Source organism: Cygnus atratus, chromosome 1, assembly GCF_013377495.2.
Source record: "Cygnus atratus isolate AKBS03 ecotype Queensland, Australia chromosome 1, CAtr_DNAZoo_HiC_assembly, whole genome shotgun sequence".
Lineage (NCBI taxonomy): Eukaryota > Metazoa > Chordata > Aves > Anseriformes > Anatidae > Cygnus > Cygnus atratus.
In genome coordinates, this window is record NC_066362.1 from 55665611 (window position 1) to 55690547 (window position 24937).

The 24937-nt window shown below is 40.2% G+C and overlaps 1 protein-coding gene across 7 annotated transcripts in view; it reads left to right on the top strand.

Annotated features, from left to right (window-relative positions):
* The window catches only part of MYH9 (myosin heavy chain 9), a 69312-nt gene that overhangs the window by 32676 nt on the left and 11699 nt on the right, over positions 1 to 24937 (top strand). For all 7 annotated transcript variants that reach the window (XM_035551932.2, XM_050711342.1, XM_035551934.2 and 4 more), the window contains 21 exons: positions 4454 to 4546; positions 5221 to 5284; positions 5822 to 5920; positions 6771 to 6914; positions 8922 to 9017; positions 9954 to 10072; positions 11176 to 11328; positions 13128 to 13301; positions 13598 to 13771; positions 14342 to 14456; positions 16848 to 17041; positions 17149 to 17270; positions 17641 to 17710; positions 18679 to 18839; positions 19565 to 19673; positions 20649 to 20780; positions 21439 to 21645; positions 22161 to 22298; positions 22788 to 22911; positions 23724 to 23895; positions 24475 to 24687. In XM_035551932.2, coding sequence (XP_035407825.1) covers positions 4454 to 4546; positions 5221 to 5284; positions 5822 to 5920; positions 6771 to 6914; positions 8922 to 9017; positions 9954 to 10072; positions 11176 to 11328; positions 13128 to 13301; positions 13598 to 13771; positions 14342 to 14456; positions 16848 to 17041; positions 17149 to 17270; positions 17641 to 17710; positions 18679 to 18839; positions 19565 to 19673; positions 20649 to 20780; positions 21439 to 21645; positions 22161 to 22298; positions 22788 to 22911; positions 23724 to 23895; positions 24475 to 24687 — 2873 coding nt within the window. The remainder of the gene's footprint in view (positions 1 to 4453; positions 4547 to 5220; positions 5285 to 5821; positions 5921 to 6770; positions 6915 to 8921; positions 9018 to 9953; positions 10073 to 11175; positions 11329 to 13127; positions 13302 to 13597; positions 13772 to 14341; positions 14457 to 16847; positions 17042 to 17148; positions 17271 to 17640; positions 17711 to 18678; positions 18840 to 19564; positions 19674 to 20648; positions 20781 to 21438; positions 21646 to 22160; positions 22299 to 22787; positions 22912 to 23723; positions 23896 to 24474; positions 24688 to 24937) is intronic.

Here is a 24937-nt window from a genome sequence, read left to right on the forward strand (position 1 = left end):
GCAGCTAAACCAAACCCATAGACAATTCACAATTTTTTTTTGTGTGGTGCACAGTAATCTTTTTATCAGGATGTTCGATCGGAGACTAAAGTACTATAATGAATACTTGTGTTCTGTGTTCAATACTGGTTTGCATTTTAAGACTTTTCTCGCAGGACTTCATGAACAATTTATCTGGAAAAGTATTCCTCCAGGGCAATATGACTGGACCAGGCTTTCCTAGAACCATGAATATCTAGCATGTGTGGTGTTCCTAGTAAGATATATGTAGCTTGGCATTTAGCTTTCTATTCCCAGCAGTGAGATGTGGCTGTAGGTTGCAGAGAGAGGTCGGTGAGGAAGGCTGCCCTCCAGACGGGATGTTTCAAGACAGTGAGCTTGTTAGCCAGTGCTGAACACATTGGAAATGTTCACTGGTGAGCCATGTAATAAAAGCCAGATGCCAAGTGCATCCACTGTATCTCTACATAAAAGTTTTTCTGTAGTAGCTTAATGTGTAGGCATATTTTATGTGTGTAGAGTATATGAATAAGAAGGCATCCCTATGCGCAGACATACTATGTTTGTGTGCACACATTCTAATAAGTAACTTCTGGAATGCAACCAAAAAAAAATCTTTCTACGTGCCAAACTTTCAGACATATGAAGGCTTTTTCCATGGTCTGTCAGTAGCTGTATTTAGCAACATTCTCCTTTTTTCTTTTTCTTTTTTTAAACTGTGGAAAATAGAATCATGGGCTTGAGCTAAGTATTCTTCCACTGTGCATCCTTGCGCAAAATTTCTACTACCTAAGCAGGACAAAGATCTGCATAGGAGAACAAAACAGTCCTGAGTTGGGCTTGCTGGTGATTTGCTCTAGTTTGATTTTTCAAAGGTTCTTCTGAGAAGTCCTGCAGCTCATGTGTTACTTCACTTTTGTGGTTAAACAGTAGCACTGGCCGTACCAGAGAGGACTTAGATCTGGATCCTTAAATGTTAAGTGGTAATGAGTGCTCTGTGCAACAATTCTTTACAAACCTTAAGCATGGAACCAGATTATGAGGCATTATACGTTAATGTTTTTTGAGGATCTGGGGTCACAGCAGATTTATTCTTTGGGATAGAATATAACAGTGTCAAGCCTTTATGTTGCAAGACAGAAAACCCACTGCTGGCACTGATTAGCAAGACTAAGCATGGAACTTTGTTAGTGACGGTATAGGAAGTAGTGGAGCTTTTTTTTGCCAGGAAGGTTTCTTGACTGTCTTCTAACAGAAATTTTGAGTGTAAGCTCCTGTTTTTCAAGTATCTGAGCAAAATCTGATTTATATAAAGCATATCCTTTATTTCCAATGCTTTTGTTTTGGAGGCAGTGGCTGCTTCCACTAATCCCAATGCATTAGTATATTCAGCTTAATAGCTTTTAGCTGCATGGTGTGAATATTAAGCACGTTAAAGTTGCTTTTGGAGCCTACTGAATTGAATTATATAAATACTTTTTCACTTAGTCAGACTTTATTTATGGAAGTTAGGATTCATGATTTCCCATTTTTTAGTCTCTGTTCCTCTACTGACTTGTTAAATCACGCAATAGTCTTTTCAAGATGAGAACGTTCACAGCTGATCATGAATTCATGCATAGTGGTTGCAAATGCTTAAATCTTTGTAATGAAGGTTGGGTTATCGATGATCTCTCTTCATTCCCCAACCAACCCTGTATTATTGGGATCCAGTTATTTGAGAATCTCTTGTGTTTGTGGAGAAGAATGCAAAAGCAAATCCCTGAAGTGTTTAAAAGCAAATAACTGGAAAAAAAAAAAAAGTAAGGGAAACAACACCTTTAACTTTTTTTGGATAGAAATTTCATGCTGTGAAAGGTAGCTGTGATTTCTGGATGCTTGTCTCTGTACATTCTGAAGAAGAAATAGTTGGCAAAACTTCTCTCTTGCACAGAAATATTTCCAAAAATTGTATGAGGTGAGAAAAAAGAAATTCAGAGTACAAGATAGATGTCAAGGATTTTAATTGCTTTAAATAGGTGTTGTAACTTCGGAGCAGTGAAAACAGAGCATACCAGAGAGTGTGCGCTGCTCAACCGCCAGTTGGAAAACTAGCAGCCAGTGGCTGTTATTGATTCTGCTTTCATGAGGAATATTCTATATACTTCAAATGTATGCCAGGTGTTAAAAAAAAATGTTTCAGGTCAAAGATTAGCAATTACAGGTCTCAGAAAATTAGCAGCAGATAGGAATATTAATTTCTAGAGAGCTTGTTCTAGACAGCTTTGTTGTACTCAGTTTTTGCTTTGAAAACTACCCATTGTGTAATGATAAAGAAGTCTCTTCAATGAAAGGTGACTGTCAACATTTAAGTTTAAAAAACAACCAAAACACAAACTTCTATAGAATTTTAAACGTAATGGGGTTGTATTTTTAAGCAAAGACAACGTACAGTGCACACCAATGGATACATCACAGTAATTCCAAGCACTTTATCTTATGTGCCATTGCCAGGGCACGCTAAGAACTTGGTCTCCCTACTGTATCACAGGGCTAAGGCAAGTCTTGAGAAGTAACGATGTGACCGACTCTTTAGCCTGCTCCTTTCCTTACAGCTCTGTATTGCCATATGTTCTGAGCTGGCATTGTCTTACACCTGTTGCTACCATGGTAGTTCAAGAGACCTAATCACTTCTGAACTATGGTTTATCGATACCTACTTGACACTAATAACATTCTCTTGCGGAGTTATTAACAGGAGGTTCATTAGTGAAAATTTCTGTAAACTTTTGATCTTCGTGTAGCTAAGCATGACCTTAGTTTTATTTTTAGCCAACTTATTAAAACAGATTCAGCCTGACTTCTGTTTAGAGAAAAAATGAGCTTTTTGATCTTCTTCCCCTTTGTTTGTTAGTTGGGTTTAAATGTTAGGTTGTTGAAACTTCTCACTTGCACAGCAACAGATCAAAGTCACAAAGAGAGGGCAGGGACTTCACTGCAGGGTGGAGAGGAAGAAGTGGGTGAGGGAAGAGTGTTCTGTCATCAGTACATGTGCCAGAATAGGAGTGGGAAATGTGGCTGCTACCCAATTTCAAGGACTGAACCCTGGTTTCAGGGTGTTCCCTTTACAAAACTACACACTGGCTCTGTTGTGAGAGGGCAGATGTCCTAGCTTAGGTTGCCTTCCCAGGGCTGACCCCCTTGTTATGTATACTTCCACTCTGAATGAAAGTGTTTGCAGCAGCTGCCTCTTCTGTATGTCTGCAGTTCTGCAGGGACTCAGTCTCGTTTGGTGCTGCACTTTGCAGGCATGAAGCGAGGTGATTGTGGAAGTTAGAAACAGTTTAGTTCTTTCTTTGGTTTCTGTTGTACTCCTTTTTTTTATTTATGCAATAAAAAGTGCTGTTTTTTTTTAATATGTATTTTTAGAGGGACAGTGTAAGGACCGACCTGTTCTATAAAACACTTTAAAAATGAATTGTAACAATTTTCCTTTACACATACCCTTAACTATTTTTGTCCCTGCCATTCCAGTTTTCACAGATCAAACTCAGTTTCCATCTCTCATGCACAGAAAGTCTTGAGTATTTAGCGATAACTGCTAAAAAGAGAAACATTAATCTAAACCATCGTTTGCTGTTTCTAGAAGTTTTTCAACTAGTCTTGAAATATGCTCCACACCCTTAACACAGAGGACATGTGATTTTAAAAGCAAAGAGAGAGGCATCTAGAGCCTGAAGGGAAAGGTGTATATGCTCCAGTGATCTAGCACTTGGCAGGGATAAAGGTTCTGATTTTTTTTTTCCTGCAGCTCCAGCATTTTGTGTTCCTGGAGGGTAGGAGGAGTGTGCAAATATGGCAGTAGAATGCAAGCGATCATGCAGTTTGTGGGATACCACTAATTCTCCTTTTTTTGTGTGCCTCCTTACAAAGGAGGTTTTTGCTTGTTTGTATTGTGGAAGACCTAGACTCCTAGTGCAATTTTGTTGTTGTTGTTTTTGTTTTGTTTTTTTGCAAACACTAGATCTTTTCAGACTAACTTCTTAACCTACTAGTAGCAGAGTTCAGAGCTGTCACACAGTAGCAAGCAAGCATTTTTTTTTTCACCCTTCCTGCCTAGATGGCAAGACATTTCTGCGATGGGGGCCTGATCTTGGATGGAATGATGTTTTTGATCCTGGGAAGTCTGTGGGATGCTGTGGCCAAGTGGCTTTAAAAGGCTGCCTTTTAACAGAAAGACAGCACTGGGACACCCTTGTGTTGAAGAAGGGAATAAAGTGTTTTTGCAAATGCGTGTTTTACCCAGATAACTGATGAGTCTCCTTTTGAAGGTTTAAGGGATCGTCTCCTAAGGTTTAAAATGGCTTCTCTACAACATGCCAAGCTAGTGTGAATTGAAACTCCAGCGCTGGTTTGACCCAGGCATAATGCAGCAGACTGCTGCCTACTTGATTCGTTTCTGATTTCCCTCTAGGGAGAACTAGAAAGACAGTTACTCCAGGCTAATCCCATCTTGGAGGCCTTTGGAAATGCCAAGACAGTAAAGAATGACAACTCGTCCAGATTTGTGAGTATTACTATCCAGCATGGTTGCCAATATCCTTAATTTTCCAGGGGAAGGACTTGTTATGCTTTTGGGTGAATTGCTATCCTGGGATAGGGCAACTGTCTGTGAGACTTAACTCAAATTAATCTGGGAAGAGAATTTCATTCAGTGCATTATCCAGAAAATGCTGCTGATAGGTTTCTAGTATGGAGAAGTCATCTGCACCAATTTTTATTCTAAATTTATTACGGTCAGTTTTATCCTGTCAAGCAAACAGGGATCTTTATTTTGTATGATCTGGAGAGGTAGACAGTGGCAGAGAGACAGACTGAGAAGCCAGAGCTGGAGCTAAATGGAAATGGTTGATGCTGGTTGAGGGAGGGAGAACTATCCAAAATGTATAGTGCATGAAACTGAAAATGCTCTGGTTGTGGGAAACCTAGGTCAAACCATAATTAAGCTGAATTGTAGGCTGCCTGTCTTTATTTACAGGTAAGTATTTGGTGTCTTGTTTGTTAAATCGTTGTCATGATCAGCAGGCATTGCTTACTGGCTGACCTTATGTTTTGCATAAAACTTGCCTGACCTGTTCTATATTTCCTTTCCTGGATTAAAAACACCAGATTTGCCTTTGCTGCTCACTGCTGTTATGCACAGAGTGAATACTAATGTTATTACTAATATCTTCCTCTCAGGGCAAGTTCATCAGAATCAACTTTGATGTCAACGGCTACATTGTTGGAGCCAATATTGAGACCTGTATCCTTTCTGTAGCCACTTAAAAGTTACAGGCTATAGAGTGTGGCAGTAATGATGTTTAGCAATCTCATCAGACCTTACTTGTGTTTGCCAGGTTGAGAATGTGGCAGGAGGCACTTTAATTTATGCTAGCAAGATTACTGTGGTAGTCTCCCGTCTCTTCATATCGCATTTTGTGACTGTGGTGGAAATCTCTTCTGAGTGAATGAGTTCTAATCATAGGAGGCTGAGATAGCAACAAACCATGATGAGATGAATAGCTTTGGAATTTCACATGCCATTCTCACTTTTGTGCAGGGCAAGTATGGATAGTTGGCCACTATTTCTCTGTTTATCAGTTTAGTTTCTCGTATCATAGCCATCAGTCAGAGGTTCAGGGAACTGAGACCAGAAGCTCAGTGGGTTGTTGGCTGATAATGATTGCTAAATCAATACCCCTGTTAATGGGCACAAGAACATCAGGTGCTGCTAGTTTTTCTCCTGCCATAGAATAGGAAGTGATTTGTACGTCCTGCCATATGCCTTGACTCTCAGAAGATCTCCTGGAGAAGTCACGTGCAATCCGTCAAGCCAAGGAGGAGAGAACCTTCCACATCTTTTACTACCTGCTGTCTGGGGCAGGGGAACATCTGAAGAGTAAGTTTGATTGTTGTTTTAATTATGGGGTTCCTCAGCACTGTGGCAGAGGGTCCAAAACACTTGTATGCTAGCACCTGTTCCTTCGTAGTTTCTTGCCTCTCCCTTTTAGGTATGGTCACTCCTCCTCCTCTTCTGCACGTGCACATATCCCTTTGCCTTCCCACTACACTTCTCAGTTCCTGAAAACTTGCTTCTCTGGTTCATTCCTGTACTTGTTTCCTTGCCAGCAATGACTCTACACCCTTCCTTATCTAAATCACTGTCCTGTGTTTAGTCTCGTCTTGTATGATGTAAACCCTTCTAGTGCAGGAATGGTCCTACAGTGATGTACTCAGTGTTTAATTGAATGGAGCAAAGTGTCTGGCGCTTAAGCAATCTAGAAGTCTAGGATGCACCTAGTTTTAAAGCCTCAGCCTAATCTGTTCTTTAGTAGTTGGAGTCCATGTTGTATGAGAGCAGCAAATTGATCTGGAGGAACAACAGAAGGAGAAGACTTTTCTCATAGTTGCTACTATTTCAAGAGCTATATACTAACCTTCCTGTGACTTGAAACAAATGAGGTATCTGAAAATGAAGGCAAATTTACTTTCAAGTTATCTGTGCTTTTTATGCACTTAGGGCATAATGATGATTGGCACTTCTTTGGTGGAGTATTCTAGAAGAGGGAATTGAAAGAAATAAAGCAGAAAAATGTTCATCTGTTAGTAAAATTGATCTTAATCTCCGATTCCTCCAGCATCTGCTAGCATGTGCAAGGCAGAAATTTGCTCTCAGTGGTAGCTTGTCTATTTATATATATATATTAAAAAAAAAGCCGTAGTAACTTCTTTCTCCTTTTTTTCCTAAGCTGATCTGCTCCTGGAGCCTTACAACAAATATCGCTTCCTGTCCAATGGGCACGTTACAATCCCGGGTCAGCAAGACAAAGATATGTTTCAGGAGACCATGGAAGCAATGAGGATCATGGGCATCCCAGATGAAGAGCAGATAGGTATGAGTCCTCTGAAGGGAGGAAATGAAGAAGGGAACAGATTGCATTTTTCTGGAGCTTTATTTTTGGTTTGGTTTCATTCTTGGGTGTTTTTTTTTTTGTTGCTGTTGCTTGGTTTCCCCCTCCTCCTAACTCTCCCCCCACTACAAAGTGTGAACAGCGTGCAAGCGATGAACTTAGTAGCTTTGGAGTGACCCACCTCAGGATGTACCAACACAGTTAATCTTAGAAGTGAAACAGCCAACAAAAACGAACTTCTGTTTGCTGTTTTTGTTCCCAGTTTGAGGGCTGTCTATCCAGTTTATGAATAATACTTCCAAGATATGAGTGCTCCCCCACTTCCTAAATAATGCCTTTTAAGTATCAAATCCAGCCGGTGCTGGATTAGTACTTTGAGAATGGCCTGGTTATAGTGCCTTTTATGCAGCCAGCACAAAATGCAGGGATGCTTACTCACCAGTCATTTATAACCTTCCTTACTGGTTGGGAACCAGTGTTCTGCCCAATCTCAGTTTCTAAATGTATAAGATCTTATAAAATAGGACTTTTTTCCCATATATTGCAAGCATCCATTTTTTTTAAAGGTCACTGCTTCTTTTGCTGGATGCTGTAGCTCTTGTGGCTGTAGGGGATATGTGCCTATGCCTTAGCTATTGCTCTTCACAGTCCAGTCTGCTATAAATCCATTCTTTTGTTATTCATAACTTAATACTATTCTTGAAATCCTGAGTCATCTGAGACTGAAACTGCTATATGGAGGTGAAGACATGTTTGCCTAAACAGAATTAAATAATTGGCAGCCCAATTTCTCATTCAGATGACCTGCTACGCTCTGTTTTTTGAGTTTCTTTTTATGTATGCTCTAGGGCATGTCTTTGCTGCCACATGGATGAGCTATTGGTTCCAACCACTGCAGCAAAGATAACTTTAGTATTTTGTTCTTGCCGTTCAAGGTGTGAAGTGCACTAATGTTCCTTTAGGCTGAAAACAAAAATACATGGAGTAACTGGCTGGCCAGTAAGCTTGCTTAGTTTTGATGTAGCCTCTAAATGCTATCTATCTTCATCTATGAGACACCATCAAAACAAGGTGTATGTCCAAGTGCCAGGACTCCAGTTTCAGCTGCCAAAACACTGGATTTCAAAATACATCACTAGGAGCATATATGCTTCTCTTTTGTTAGTCCTGATACAGAATCTGTGGAGCCTTTGTTTGCTCTGCCATCAAAATGATACTGTTTTAAAGGAGCTGTTTCTGTAATAGGTAGAAATTAGGGGATTAAAAAATCACTGGCCCAAGATCTCTTTGCAAGTGACTGGCAGTTTACTCTGCTCAAGGCAACTAGAAGCTGCTATGCAATGAGCTTTGATTGATATGTGGTAAAAATTGAATTGATGCTGTGACACTGAAATTCTTTTTCCTGTCCCAGCATCTGATGCTGCTTTTGTGATGTGCAGTGATCAAAGAACATGAATACATCATGTAACAAAGGAAGGGATGATTCAGCATGTGATTAGCAATAATTACGGCATGGGCACTTTTGCTCACATCCTGCTGCCCTTCATATATTGTAACTGTAATGTATGTCTGTATGGACTACAGACCTTGGTCAGGTAGCTTAAAGTAATATGAGGTTCAAGGAACATAATCTTCCTTCCCTTAATTGGTTTGTACTCTTAACTGCTTCTTTCCTGCGTTTAACAGAACAAACATCTTCACGAAAAATGTGAATGTTATAAGATGGGGCATGGCCCTGGATCTTGTCTCCAGCTTTGCTGTAGTGAAGTTGAGAGTGGTTAAGTTCCCAGGCTGCATAGTCTTGCATTGGAGGGACAGGGAAAGTCCTGTGCCCGGAATGGGAGTCATAGACAAATTACTTACGTGTGGTGTTTTTTTCCCAATTCCAAATAGATCTTTGAGAGAAGCCTCTTGCCTATTGACATGGTTAACTAGGTCATATCAGGGCTTTTGCTGATGTCTGACACTGAGCTATTATTGTTTCAAAAGGTCTGCTGAAGGTTATCTCAGGTGTTCTTCAACTTGGCAACATCGTCTTCAAGAAGGAGCGCAACACAGACCAAGCCTCTATGCCAGACAATACAGGTAACCTATCTCCTGTCCTCACCCCAAAGAAAGCCCCATAGAAAAAAGCCTACAGGAAGTTCTTGCAAGTAGAAAAATAAATTATAGTTTGTAAGGAATGCTGCAGTCCTATTTTTCTGCAGGTGAATTATTTGTCAAAGGAGCTGACATTCTCCTTCATACAAATATTAAAAAAAACAAAAACAAAAACAAAACAAAACCACAACCAACATATTGTTTTACCATGCATGGGTTTGCAGCCACCCATGGGCAGGAATGTGGCACTGTTCTTGTGACAAGCACAGGCAGGAAGTACACTTGATGGTGACCAGATGAAAAGGATTACTCTACTGGAATATGTAGAGTAGACTTATCTTAGAGTATCATTGTAGATGTACTGCAGAAGTGTAAGAGGTGGCTAATTGCTCTTCAAGTGTTTATATTTTGGACTATTATAGAAAACATGCTTTAACTGGCATCTTGGGGAGGAGAGTAAGCTATTTGATTTCTCTGGCTCTTTAATCTGAAGTAGAGTTGTAATCTGAAATGGAAAGAGTTGCCTCAAAAACTAATTAGTAGATGAAGACAATGCAATTAGCTTGATTAAGAAGTCAGTCACTTGTGGTGTCTTTAAATTGATTGTAGACTGAACTTTCTGAAGCTTCCAGGTTATGACTTAGCACTATGAGAATACTGTGTCAAATTTACTCCTGTGGTTTCCAAAGAAACTCATTAACCTCTAGTATGGGTAGCAAGAGTTTTTAGGGGAGATTTTCTTCTTGAAGATAACTTTCTTTGTCTCATTAACCTGCTCTTCACTTAATGGCTTTTTAAAAGCAATTTCATGACTCTCTTGGGAATACAGTTGCAGGAATGATTTTCTTTCTCTTTTTCTTTAAGAAAAGCAATAACAACAAGAAAGTTAATATCTTTGTTGTTTCCTCTTCCCCTCTTTAGCTGCTCAGAAAGTGTCTCATCTTTTGGGTATCAATGTGACGGATTTCACCAGAGGTATCCTGACTCCTCGTATCAAAGTGGGACGAGATTATGTCCAGAAAGCTCAGACCAAAGAACAGGTACGCATTCTGTATAAGTGAATGAGTACTTTTGTCTTTAATTTTGCTGCCGCAAAGCTAACAAATGCGTAAGAAGTTTCCATAGCATTTAATAGTCATCTTCATGGCTGCAATGTATGGCAACCATACTTGAGTGAAGTAACATCTACATTACTTCTAGTATTAGCTCTCTTGATCTGTATAAAAATAGAAGTCACCCTGCCCCTGTAGCGCTCTTTCTCATCTGAGGGAAAAACGAGAGTGCAATTCCCATAATTTTAGTAACTGGCTGTCCCAGGGGAGTAAGCTGCTTCAGTGCTCTATGCAAGGATGACATTTTCAAGTTGCTGTAATATAGAAAACATCATTTTTGAATAGGTCAGCTGCTAGGGTGGAAGAACTTGTGGCCCACCCTTGAGACTGATTGTATGTTTCTTAATAGTCTTGAATCAGACTGTGCTGCTTGTTCTAAATGAAGCCTGAACTAGGAACAAGTAGCTTCCTAAAAGGAGCAAAACCTCTGTGCTTACTCCCTGCATGGCTTTTTCATAAACGCATCATTATTTGAACGCATCATTATTTGAAAACATCATTATTTTCAGTGTATATAAACATGCCGCCATAACATGAAAGGGATTGGGAAGAGAGTGAAATGTAGAAATAGTCACTAACTGCCCTTCTGTTTTGACATTTACTGTATATTGTATTTTTTGTGTCAATCATAGGGTAGCAGCGTTGAGGGGGGGAAGTAAATTTCACAAATCCTAAATTGCAAAATAATTCTAATGCTTTTCTTTGGTCATACGTAAATGTGCTGTATTAGTTTGGAAGGGACTGGGTGTCACTTTTTCTTTCTTGAATACTAGGCTTTGGTTTTTCCAATAGACAGGATCCTGAAAGGTGTCTTTGACATGCTAATTTAATGAGAAATTCTTCACGCCTGTTCATGGAGTATCGCTGTGCCATCTGCTTTTTATTGGGAATAATCTATGAAATGAGCTTTCTTCAGTGAGTTCAGTAGTGGGGAGATGATCTCAGACTACAGGCAATTATATGTCAAAACAATGTAATCTGCACCTTTGGATTATAATGCAACTTGTGATCTTTGTCTTTGTTCTGCTTAGGCTGACTTTGCCATTGAGGCTCTGGCTAAAGCCACTTATGAACGTATGTTCCGGTGGCTGGTTATGCGTATCAACAAGGCATTGGATAAGACCAAGCGACAGGGTGCATCCTTCATTGGGATTCTGGACATTGCTGGCTTTGAGATTTTTGAGGTAAGGAGATGTCAGGTCCTTGCACTCAGCACAGTTTACCACGGAACAAGGACCACTGAGGGAAATTGCTTTAAAAGTGGAAGAAGATACGATAGTTTTGGAAAGAATGTATATTTTGCTTTTATTTGAGATCCCTGCCAATATGAATTGTCAGGTTACTTAATAATGTGTTCTTTCTTATTTTGCATATTCTGCAAATATTTTATCTCATTACTTTATATTTGTCATGCGCATCACAATTATTTTAACTTCATAGTTTCAGATGTTCATGATTCTCTCTAGAACAAAATTACTAAGTAAGAGGTTGCTAACCTATAAAAAAAGTCTTTAAACATGTCACAGAGTTATGGATCACCACTGGACTTAAAGTTTTGTCCTATTAGTCTGTCCCAAAACATTTAAAAGATAATCCACTGAAACCTATTGGCATCATAAGTAATTGTTAGAAATTCTTCCTGCTGCTGAGCTTTGGAAAGACAAAGACAGGGTAGACCAAAACATAATCAACATATTCTGACCTGTGTATTCTCCATTCTGTGAGAAGTGTGAAAATTGGGGATCAGATTTTTTTTTTCACATACAGCTAAACTGATGTAACAGTTTCTTGAAGAAAACGGGTGATCTTTCACCTTTTCCACTCTCCTGTTCCTGGCTGCACTTTCTCGTACTGTTCACCTCTCTAGCACTGCAGAAATTTATTTTTTTCTTAGGGTGGCTTATAATCGAGTCAGTCTGTAAAGGGGGATCTGAGCACAAAAGTTGATGCAAGATAAATGTGGCAGAGGAACAGCTGAAGGAAAGTTGAGGGAGAGGTGGAAAAGGGGAAGTGAGAGCTCCCTCTATAGGTAGCAGTGAACTGTTAGGCCAAATCATTGTCTGTGAAACTACAATTTCAGAATGTGGCGTTGCATTATGCTTAGTCTGGAGTAATCACAGGCTGCCACCAGAAAAGATCTGTCCTGCCATCCCCATTATCCCAGTCAGGCAACTCCTGTCCACCTTTGTTATGCTGAATCTAGCTCATGTGGAGCTGCAAGGTTAATTGGACCAATTTATTCATGAAGTGGAAAACTAAGCCACAGGAAAGTTGCTTTGTTTCTCTCTGATCAGGTTGTTGATCTAACTCTACCTTTGGTTTAATGGTTTGCTGGATCTCATAAAAATGTGAAGGGAGTGGAAATGCATGGTTAGGGATTACTGGAAGATGGAGGAAGTAGAAGAGAACCATTCTGTCCAGCAGCTGCATTAGATTAAGTATGGTCTAACATGAAAATACATCCTTGGTTATTAACCATATCCATACAGTTTGAAGAAATCAGGATGTGTTGAAGAAGTTTCCTTCACTTTTCTCATTCTGATTTTATATGTGAAGATTAAAAAGAGACTTTCCAGTCCATACACTGTTACGAATCTGTCCTCAGGCTTCCATTGCCTCCTCATGATATGAAGAGGATGCTCCAGCTCTAAGTTTGTGAGAAAAGCGGAAGCTTTTCTGCTCCTGGGTTAAGTAGCTGCAGTAATTCTGCTGCTGTTTACAACTGAACATTCTTCTGCGAAGAATGAGGAACAGTGTCTGAGAATTTCCCTGGGGATCGACGCAGTGATGCAGCAGCATGTGACAGGAAATACAGTTCATAAGCAAGAGGGGTTATTGCCAAAGGGCTGTCCACCCCAGAGATTTGACAGAACACTAGCTTAGAGTTGCTGAACTCTAGATGTGATCTTTATTGCTAAGGGAATAGTAGATGCATCCTCAAAAGCAACGGTTCAAATTTCTTTCTACCTTTTTTCTCCATTAGCTGAACTCCTTTGAGCAGTTGTGTATCAACTACACAAATGAAAAGTTGCAGCAGCTCTTTAACCACACCATGTTCATTCTGGAGCAAGAGGAGTACCAGAGGGAGGGCATAGAGTGGAATTTCATTGACTTTGGCCTGGATCTGCAGCCCTGCATTGACCTCATAGAGAAGCCGGTAAGAAGCTTGTTCTCTTACTCTTGAGCAGCAAGAAATGGCTGCAGTAGTTGTGTCAGTGGGACAAATGTCATGAAAGAGACCTTCTATAAAGATGATCAGATTTCAGATGAGGATCTTGAGATATTATTAATAATTTCTATTAGTATGACAGTAGCTGTTCTGATACCACAGAACAGGTGAATGTGATAGGAATCAAGTATAAGTGTTCTTTTTTTTTTTCTAGCCATTCAAAGTTGTTAATCATTGATGTAGTCAAGTATTTAATGATGATTTGATATTTTCCTCCTTTTAAGGCTGGCCCACCTGGTATACTGGCCCTGCTGGATGAAGAGTGCTGGTTCCCAAAAGCAACAGACAAAAGCTTTGTGGAAAAAGTTGTACAAGAACAAGGCACCCACCCCAAATTTCAGAAGCCAAAACAGCTGAAAGACAAAGCTGACTTCTGTATCATACATTATGCTGGCAAGGTAAAGAATTTGTAGCTAAAATGTGAACACAAATAATATCTGCTGTATTTTCCACTGCTTAGTTACTGTTTCTTAGAAATGGCTACTTACCAAAGTGGCTAAGTATGGGAGAACATGGGAAACCACTGGGGAACCCCACAAAGCTGTCCCATAGCTGTGGACCTTACAGAGCCTAAAGAGATTTGCCTGCAAGTTATGTATGTGTAGCTGAAGACACAACAAACTGACAACAATTTAAGTATGTTCTCTTTGACTTGTTGAGATTGGAGATACTTTTTATAAACCTTGCATCAAGACTTCATCACCAAAAATGGTGATACAGTTGTGTTTTGATTCACGCTCAGGGTGATGCACACTGGTATTGCAAATCCATTCCCTTTACTGACAGAACAGAACATTCAGCAGTTTGTTAGGGTTTGGAATTTGTAGGTATGCTTGCTCAGATGACAAATCCAAGAATGATTAAGTCATCTGTCGATTATGCAAACCTTGATGCTGCTTTTTTAGACTTTGCATGACGTAGTGCATCCTGTGCTGCAGAAAGTTTCTTGACATATTTATCTTCTGCAGGTGGATTATAAAGCAGATGAGTGGCTGATGAAGAACATGGATCCACTGAATGATAACATAGCTACTCTTCTCCACCAGTCGTCGGATAAGTTTGTGTCTGAGTTGTGGAAAGATGGTATGTAATTAAAATTAATCTTATATGTTTTCTCTTCCGTTTTTATATGGAAGAGTTTTTGGATCACCAAAAATCTGTTGCGACCCATGTTGCTTTTTTCCTTGAAGACTAAGCCACCAAGATGAGAGTTATCTGGTACATCCTTTGCTTATACCATGATATCGCATTAAAAAATCACTCTAACTCAAGAGAAGGGCTCACATACATCAACTTGCACTAAGCTTACTGCGTATATAGCAATTATTTTTCCAAATCAAGAATGCTAGGATAAAATATGAACGCGCTAATGTGTCCCAGTAGTTTGCTTAGCTGCAATACTCAAACATAAGATCTGAGGTTGAATCTAGGTTTTCAGTCCTGCAACTAGTGTGTTCTTGCTGCAGTGTTGTTCAGTATTTTACTCTATCTTCTCTGGGTTTATCTGCTTTTGAGTCTTACTGTTGCTGTCACTTTCTGTCATGGGTTTTCTTTGACGTCTCTGTCTGTTGCAGAGATGCAGAACGTTCAGAGAGCCTATTTCTATCAACACTTTCCTATTCTTCATCTAGAACCAGGTGACTGAGAAACCCAGCTGTTGTGTCGTGTGTAATGCCATCCTAGAGCCATGCAAGAAATGCTTCCATTAACTTATCTTTGTCCCTTTGTCATACCTGCTTGTCTTTCTTGTTCATTTCCTTCGCTTTGTGCTAGTAGCTCTTCACGGACGTAAAACTAAAGCAAAACTCTCACTTTGCAAGTGGATACAAGACAGCTGGACACATTCAGGTGCTTAAAGGTGCTCCTGCAAGTCTTGCGTAGGAACAACTAAAAACCAAATCCCTGTCAACTGTTTGAACATAGAGTCAGCAAGGCTGTATTTCATTGCAGGATTTGGAAGGAAGATTTCTGAGACTGTGTTTAAACTGAAATTCAGTTTAATATTGATTGTGGTGCTGGGATTTGACTTCAGCTGCTGATTATTCAAAGAAAAGTTAGTTTGGCAAAGGCATTTGTACTGCATGAAAAATGGCCATCAGCAACTTGTGCCTAGCAAGGCCTTTGCTGTGTGAGGTTGACACGCATGCCTTTTGGAACTGAAATGTCAACTGAACCACAGCTGATCAGTTCTCATTTATTATTCTCAGTTGGATCTTCTGTTGCAAGTGACCGTCCTTTTTGCTATCTTGATGTAGATTGCAGGGCTCAAGTTTTTAAGAGGATTGTTCCAGACAGAATCTGGGACAGTCTTCTGTGGATTTCCCTGTGATGTCATCTAGTAACATAACCTTCTTTTCTTTCTAAGTCAACCTTGACCCTATTCCAATAGCTGATCTAGAAGTGAGTAATAGTAAACTAACATTAGCTGTAAATGAGAGCATCTATCCTTTCTTATTTCTTCACTTGTGGGGATTTCTCTGGACAGTTTTTTTTAATCAGAAGCCAATTGAGCACAAGTTATATATTTTCCGAAGTGAAGATCGGGAGCCTGAGTGTGGCCATCAGCCAACCACTGAAAGTAAAGTGAGCTAGTAGCTTGAAGCCATTAAGAAAATATACTTGAGGGTGTGGGAATTTATAGTGATACAATTGGTTTTGGTTGGGTAGGTGAATATTTATCTCAGTGTCGTAGAGCAATGGGAAAAAGGAATGCTTTAGTTTGTTCTGTCCCATGCTACTCTCAGATCTAGATGGCTTCTATTGAAAAAAAAAGGATCTTGCAGTCCACCCATCGAGACGATAGTACTTCATCAGTGCTTGGATGTCACGGTGGCATAGTGGAGAAACTGTTGGGGCAGGGACTTGTGACTTTCTCCTAGTGGTATTATTCATGCCTGTAAGTTATAGAATACTTGTATTCCAAAATAACTCAAACAGTGGTATCTTGAGGTTTGGTGTTTCTCATGTCTTTTACCATGGTTGCTCAGTTGACAAGTAGATGTGGCTTTTCTGATCACCAGTCACGGCGGTTCTGCCTGTGACTAAAGAATCAAATTGAGCTGTTTCTCTAGCTGTGGCCCCTTCTGGATCAGAGTTAACTAATAATTGACTCTGCTCGGCTAGCAGCTGGAACTCTTTGTTGTTGGTTTTTCATTATAACCTAAGCAAGTGGAAGCATCTGAAACACACTTCTAGATTGCTCTTCCAGATCTGCCCTCCAGAGCATCAGTAGACTGTTTGGGAATAAGTTTGATTCCATCACTCAAAATTCCTATAGTGAGCTGTTGCTTTTTTTCCTTCCTGCTCCTATCCCTGCACAAATTCTGTACAGGAGTCAACATCTGTGTAGAGATGAAGCAAAAAGGATCCTGCAGCTCCTCTCATTTATCCTGTTCTACCCAGATGTTCTTTGTACATTCCAATGTTTTCTTTGGTTGTGGCAGAACTTAATGCACTTTCTTGTGCTCTCTCTAGTTGACCGTATTGTTGGGCTGGATCAGGTAGCTGGTATGTCAGAAACAGCGTTGCCAGGAGCCTTTAAGACCAGGAAGGGTATGTTCCGAACTGTGGGACAGCTTTACAAAGAACAGCTGGCTAAACTGATGGCTACCCTGAGGAACACCAACCCCAACTTCGTCCGTTGCATTATTCCCAATCACGAGAAAAAGGTAAAGGAGAATATTAAAAAAAGGGGGGGGGGGAGGGAAATGAGGTGTTAAGTCCCTTTTGTAAAGCCCTAATGGTATTTATATTTTTTTTTCCTTCCCCTCACCAGGCTGGAAAACTAGACTCCCACTTGGTACTCGATCAACTTCGCTGCAATGGAGTGCTGGAGGGAATCCGTATTTGTCGCCAGGGTTTCCCCAACAGAGTTGTATTCCAGGAATTCAGGCAAAGGTAAAGACTGGAAAAGAACCTAAATTAGTCTTTACCTTGACAAAGTTAAGATATAAGTTTGAAAACTGAAGTACTTTATTGCAACTAGATTGTTACTGCCTTTCAAAACAGTGGCAGAGAACATCTGTCCCTTGCTATTTCCTGGCACAAAGCCTCCCCAAAGCATCTTTGTCTTCTTTACTAAGTTAAGGTGAGGCGTAGAGGACCCCATCTAAGACTACTGCTTCATATTCTGTTGTCTAGATGTGCATTTTTTTGAATTTTGACAAGACCATAAGCTGTCAAACTCAAAATGCCATAGGAACTCATTACTGACACTTTTTATTTTTCAAATATTTGTGTAACTAATCTGATACTTTTTACTCTTCAGATACGAAATCTTAACTCCAAATGCAATTCCCAAAGGATTTATGGATGGAAAGCAGGCTTGTGTTCTGATGGTAAGACATTCTATGAACTCTACTTGAATAGAATAAGCTTTATGCATGTGGTGGGGAAATTGGAGTTGTGCATTCCATAGGCATGTTAAATGTGTCTTCTACTCACAGACCGAAAGTCTAAAGACAAATGTTTTGTCTGAGAGAAGGAGGGTGCAGAAAGCTGTGTCTTGGCTTCACAGTTGGAGGCTCTTGACTAGCATGGGATTTAATAATCATAGGCAAAGTGGATCCTTTTGTTTCCACAGATGTATATACTTTGAGATGCCAACAGTGTTCATGGAATCAAAATGTTTAGAAGCATTGTTATCTTTAGACATGTACTTTAAGTACAAGCTTCAACAAACTTTTTGTAATGGCCTGCTGCTGACAAGTGCTTTCAGTGAAGTCTGTCATTAATTTCTGCAGAACTGCCTGCTTCAAAGGGAAAGCTTTGGCTTTGTAGCCTGATGACTAGGGGACACTGAATTGGATTTGACTATAAGGGATTCCCTTTTATTCTGTCTCAAAGGAATATACTTTCTTCCTCTTAACTAGTATAAGCATGGACAATAAATCCTTTAAAGGAAGGGAGAGTTGGTTGGGGTTCCTTTAAAATTAGGACTGGGAAAAATTAAATAGGAAGGATCAACAGATGTGTTCCCTTTAGGAAAAGAAGAGTACCCTTGGGATGAGGCGTATGTTCCTCACTGCATCCTTGTAGTTCTGGATACTAGATGTGCTGTTGTATTAAACAATGCCTTCTATCGTACTTTCTGTCTTTTGTTGCCTCTCTTTCATGCTGTGCTTGGCTGAGCTCCAAATCCCGTAATTGGAACAGGGCTTTTGAGGAGCTAGCAGCTTTGGCTGGCCAGAGTGGCTTATTGTGGGGAAGAAGGGGTATCTGACAATGGAGAGAGGCATGTATTCTATGATGTTTTACGTGAAGCAGTCTGTGCAATAGATATATTCTTCTCTTTTTCTCATTTTAGATCAAAGCATTAGAGCTGGATTCCAACCTTTACCGAATTGGACAGAGCAAAGTGTTTTTCAGAGCTGGAGTCCTTGCTCATCTTGAGGAAGAGAGAGACCTGAAGATCACAGATGTTATTATTGGTTTCCAAGCATGTTGCAGAGGCTATCTGGCTAGGAAGTAAGGACCATATGTTATAAAGTACATTGTAAACATGTGCTTGTCTTATTCAGGTACAAGTTTCTCCTCAAAAACAGACTACCAATTAATTTTTTGGTCAGAAGAGCCATTATTTTTGGATTTATGTAACAGCTGATAGTTGGTTTACAGTTTTCCAATCCCTGTAATGCTTGACTTCTAGCACCTGCAAGAAACTATATGTGCTACTATCTTACGTACTACTAGAGCAGTAAAGTCTGTTCCCCTCTGTAGGAACACTATACAGCAGGCAACGTTTAGTGGAAGAGCTGCAAGCTACAGATGTGACAATGAAAAGGTCTTAGCACAGTACTGATCCAGGAGGTACAGGGATTTCTCTTAAGCTGTTAGATAGGTCTGCAAATGGTACAGTTCTAAAAACAAGAGTAATACCTGTCGGGAAAACACACCTCTGTTTCACTTCTCCTTGTGTGAAGTGAAAATAATGAGGCTTTTAAGATCAGAAGGCCCTGGAGAAAAACTTTATTAAATAAAGAGAAAATTGAATAAAGGAAAAGATTATCAGTCTTACCTAAGCAGAAGAAGACTTAAAAAGCTAGGGGAAGTTCACTGCAAATTTTGTTTCGCTTTTTTTAGGAGAGAACCTTCTAAAAATATAATCTAGAGGTATCTGTGAGAGGTCTTGGTTGAGAGAATTGCATGCCATTGCGGGTTCCTTTGTGGTCTGACCTCCACTTTTCTTGCAGAGCCTTTGCCAAGCGCCAGCAGCAATTGACAGCCATGAAAGTGCTTCAGAGGAACTGTGCTGCCTACTTGAAACTGCGGAACTGGCAATGGTGGAGGTTGTTCACCAAGGTAATATATTTTTTTTCGTTTGTAATTTTGGCAAGAGGTTATGGTTGTGATTTAAGCTTCTCAGGTTGAACCAGAGCAAAAAAACCATTTCCATTACAATTGGGCTGGCTTGCAACTACACCTTGATTAATTTAGGGGGAGAATATCATAACAAATTTTATATCTGTGCAGTATGCCTGCATAAACCAAGTGCAAGGCTATGTGCAAGTGATGTTGTAGGAGAGCAGAAGTCATCTTTTGATATTTTATGCCTAGAAGAGGATTGCTTTCTTTGGTGGTATACAACTTCAACGAGTTCCTTACTACTTGGTAATCAATTTGACTAGTCAAAAATTGTTAGGGGGGAGTGGTTTGCAGTCTCTTTCTCTAGAGTTGTAAAAGTAAAATGAAAGCACTGAGATCTGATCTTGCTGTTAGACTTGTATGTATTTTATCTTTATAAAGACAATGAACACGTGAAGAAATTATCTTTTAATTTAATTTAGATTTATGGGATTTCTTACTTTTTAAATATGGAGAGTTTGCAGCTATATCAGAGTTGAGAGCAGAGGTTGCTTCTTCCTGTGAAATGACTTCTAATGTTATTTGATGGGGGATTGCAGAGATGGGTGGTGTTTGTATATTGTTTATATTGACCTACCTGTGAGCTGTGGATTGCTCCCCTGCATGGCAACTTTATCGATATCCTGCTGTTATTACTTAGTCCTTGGGGGTCATGGAATTTACCCATGCCTTTCCTGATGCATCCCATCCTGGAGGAAAGGTTGGGCAGGAGGAGGGGGTGTTACTGGCAGAACAGATGGTATCTAGTCCTCTGTGAGTCTTCCATTGTTCATGACAAAACAATTGGTCAGTCCTTCAGATACGACACGTACAAAAAATGTTGTTTAATAGGATGCTCATCAAGTACAAGAGCATTTCTTCATGTTTTCTATGTTCATGAAATACATCTCATTCCCTTGGTTTCCCTTTCAGGTGAAGCCCCTTTTGCAAGTAAGCAGGCAGGAAGAAGAGATGATGGCCAAGGAAGAAGAACTAATAAAGGTTAAGGAGAAGCAGCTAGCTGCAGAAAATAGACTGAGTGAGATGGAGACCTTCCAGGCCCAGGTGAGTTTGCAAATGTCATGTGTAAACCTCATTCCCTCCACCAGGTCAACTGCTTTAAGAGCTCCTTCTTTGCTTTACTGGTCTAATGGTCAAGCTGCAGGATTCCTGCTAGTTGAAATATGTGACTTAGCTGCCATCTTGTTCAATGTCCCCTGCCCTTCTCTCCAGCTCTGTTCCTCTGGCATATCGTTTTGTACAATGAATAACTATTGTTCTGCTACAGCCATTATGTGAAGAAAAATCGCCTTTGGCTGAGTATTATAGCAGGCTGGTTGAATTCAACCTCATTATTAATGGAATCCTTTTTGTTTGGAACCCAGAAGGTGGCAGCAAGGTTGTTTTTCTGTAGGGATGATGTTTATGCTATTCTTGCAGGGAAAAACTAAACAATCTCCTTATTTCAAATGGGCACAGTCTCTAGAAGTTTGTTAAGGCTAATGTAATAATATGTGGCTGCTGTGCATGGTTTGTGAAGACGACCAAACACTTAAAAACTATATTTTGACATTTAACCTTAGAATAGCAGCAGAAGACAGCTGCCAGTTATCATTAAGATATAACTGCAGAACACAGGACCACATAACTTCAATTAATACAGATTGCTTAGTGATTTGGTAAATTGGAGCTTGTCTTATGGTCATTTCTGGCTTGTGCCTAGCTAATGGCAGAGAAGATGCAACTGCAAGAACAGTTGCAAGCAGAAACTGAACTCTGTGCTGAAGCTGAGGAGATAAGAGCCCGCCTGACAGCCAAGAAACAAGAACTAGAAGAGATATGTCATGACCTGGAAGCAAGGGTAGAGGAAGAGGAAGAACGGTGTCAACATCTGCAGGCTGAAAAGAAGAAAATGCAGCAGAACATTCAGGTAATACACTAAGAATGCCATCTCTTGTCAGGAAAGAGGATAATAAGGGTTAGAGTGGTTATTTTTTCTTCATTTGGAGGGAATCAGGAGAGAGAGAACAATAATAAAAGAAGTAGCATAGAAAATTCTATCCATGGAATTAACAGGGCAGAGCAATTCTGTTGCTGAGCCTGGGGCGTTCAGACAGTCAGCTGGAATGTGCTCTTCCATTCTTGAAGATGAAGGTTATACCTACTTGTCAAATAACTGGGCAAGTCTTTGCTTTAACCAGGTGTTTTGAGAACAATAGCTTTATTCTTTGAAAAATAGTTTTGTTTATTCTGCTATAAAATTTGTTTACTAGAATACCATATGTTGCATCAAGTCATGATAGAAGTCACTTCTGGAAAGCATTAATATTACCTTGAAGGGAAGGGTAAAGAAACACTCAAAGTTCTAGTATCGTCACTGTGCTGGTTTTATTGACCAGTGAGCAGCACTGACAAATTCTTTGCTTTTCTGTGGGTGTTGTGAAGGAACTAGAGGAGCAGCTTGAAGAAGAGGAAAGCACAAGGCAGAAGTTGCAGCTAGAAAAAGTGACCACAGAGGCCAAATTGAAGAAACTAGAAGAACATATGATAGTTCTGGAAGATCAGAATCTCAAATTGGCCAAGGTAAGACTTCTGCTGCTTCCTATGCAGGCTAAAGATGTTTTGATGGCTCTCCTGGAGCTACCCACCAAAGGCTGACCTTCCTCTTTTTATGGGAAGCTTAAGAATGAATTCAGTCTGGTGATTGGCAGATCTGACCTGCATTTATGAAACTAGCTGCCTGTGTTCTTTACAGGTATTGTTATGATACTTAAATATCCTTGACTAACTAAAAAAAGTGAAGAAATATTTTTCTCTTGCATTATGCCAAATACTATTCAGTTATTTCATAAACAGACTTCCCTTTAAGCTTTGAAGGGGCTGTCACATACAAATCTGTACATCACCATTTATTGGGATACTATCTGTAATCCTTAAAGGATTTATTTCCTTCCAAGTTTCCTTGTAGCAGGAGTAGGCACTAATGACACTAACATCTTTAAGCACAGTCAACTCTGGAAAGCCTCCTGTAATTCCAGCAACTGCCTTGACACTGGCTTCTCAATTCTGCAGGAAAAGAAACTGTTGGAAGACAGAATGTCTGAATTTACAACAAACCTAACAGAGGAAGAGGAGAAATCCAAGAGCTTAGCCAAACTCAAGAACAAACATGAGGCCATGATCACAGACCTGGAAGGTAGTACTTTTTTATTTAATAAGACATATCCTGCAGAGGACTTGCTTGTTCAGTTGTAGGTGGTTTCTTGTTAAAAATCTGTGGAATTTCAGTTTCATTTCCAGAGCTTTAGTCTCACTACAGTTTTTAGGGGTTAAAAACTAGTCTGTAGTGTGCGTGCTATTGATCAGTTCGACAGAGCTGTTCGGTGGCTGGCTGAAGGTTATATGCCTTGTCAGCTGAGCCATTGGTCTAAATAAAAATTCTCTCCAAAGCAGCAGGCCAATGGAGAAGAGAGGCTGGTTCTCTTTCTTCTCCTGCTGTGGAAGTGTCTGTACCTTTCTCCTTCCGGCAGCATCAATCTGTCAGGGTTAGTGTGGGTTTTGATACTCTGTTTGTGCAAGTTCTTCAGAGTTCAAGCTAGAGGCACCTTTTATCATAGGGCTGGTTAGGTTAACACAGCAGGAGACAGCTGATTCAGTTGCAGTAAGGGGAGAGTGGACCGTGTGTTCAGCATCACTTATTGAGTGCCTGTGTAGTGTGGGTGTTGGGAGAGACTGGCTTTGTGCTAGTTGTTTATTACAATGAAGTGGGGAAGGAAATTTGAATGTAAGAATAGGGAGAGGAAAATTGTGTGCAGGTATGTTTTAAGTACAAGATATGTGAGCCATCTGCGTGTATAGATCCTAACAGAATAGTGCACTGCAGCTAGTTTGTATGGGTTTATAACTGGAAAAGATACTTGCTTAAGTAGCTTTTTCTCTGCCTTGTACAATGTTCTTTGAATGACTGTGTGTCGTCTGTGCAACTTACTGTGTCTCCGTCTCCATCAGAACGCCTGCGACGTGAAGAAAAGCAGAGGCAAGAATTGGAAAAGACTCGTCGAAAGCTTGAAGGAGACTCCACTGATCTGCATGACCAGATTGCTGAGCTGCAGGCTCAGATTGCAGAACTCAAAATGCAGCTGGCCAAGAAGGAAGAGGAGCTACAGGCAGCCTTAGCTAGGTGAGAACCTGACCTGTGGGCCTGCCAGATTATTAGGAAGTATTTCTTCTTGTCTTGTGCTACTTTGGAACTGGGAGTAAGTGAAATCTGCGTATTTTAGTCTGCAGACTGTTAAGATCTGTGTCGTTGGCATCAGAATTCTTTGGCTGCTGTTTACTGCCACACTGTCTTTACAGAGCTAGTCTATGAATGCAGTGTGTGCTGTGCATGTTTCACTGGAGCAGTAGGATTTCAGAGGGGCTTAAAAAGTAGTGGCAACATGTTATCTCTCTGTGGTAGTTGTTATATTCATCTATTCAGTAAAGCGTCCAATTTCCAATGTAAATGGTGCTTTCTCTTCTGCTTTCTTCTGTTGTCAGTCTTTCTCTGTCCCCTTCTTTAAGGTAAGTAATTGTGCTCTCTCAAGTATTGGGAGTTAGAACTTAGAATTTGTAGATGATGTATGGATCAAAGTTTGAATGTAATCACATAGAGCTGACCAATACCAGCTTTTTTCTTGATTGTTCTTGGTAGGACAGGTGGTTTTCATTTATGTATGGTTTAAATCTGGCTCTGACCAGAACCCTATGTTGAACACAGGGTGGAAGAAGAGGCAGCTCAGAAGAACATGGCCCTGAAAAAGATCAGGGAACTCGAATCCCAGATCACTGAGCTACAGGAAGACCTGGAGTCAGAGAGAGCATTCAGGAATAAAGCTGAAAAACAGAAGCGGGATCTGGGAGAGGAGCTGGAGGCATTGAAAACAGAGCTAGAAGACACCTTGGATTCTACAGCTGCTCAGCAGGAGCTCAGGTAACTCCAACATGTGGCTGTGCTGTCTTGTCTAGTTTTGAGTTTGACTTTTATAATGAAAGTTCATGCATTCAGTCTCTCACCAAAGCAAGTCTTTTTCTTTATCAGAGCAGGCTGGTTAGCAGCCTCAGTGACTACAGAAAGAGGTAGTGTGCAAGCTGTAGTACGAGACTGCATTCTCTGGTATGATGCAAGAAAGTTAATTTGATCCCTAACCCTAGTGGTAGTGATACCCTGAAACATTCATGCT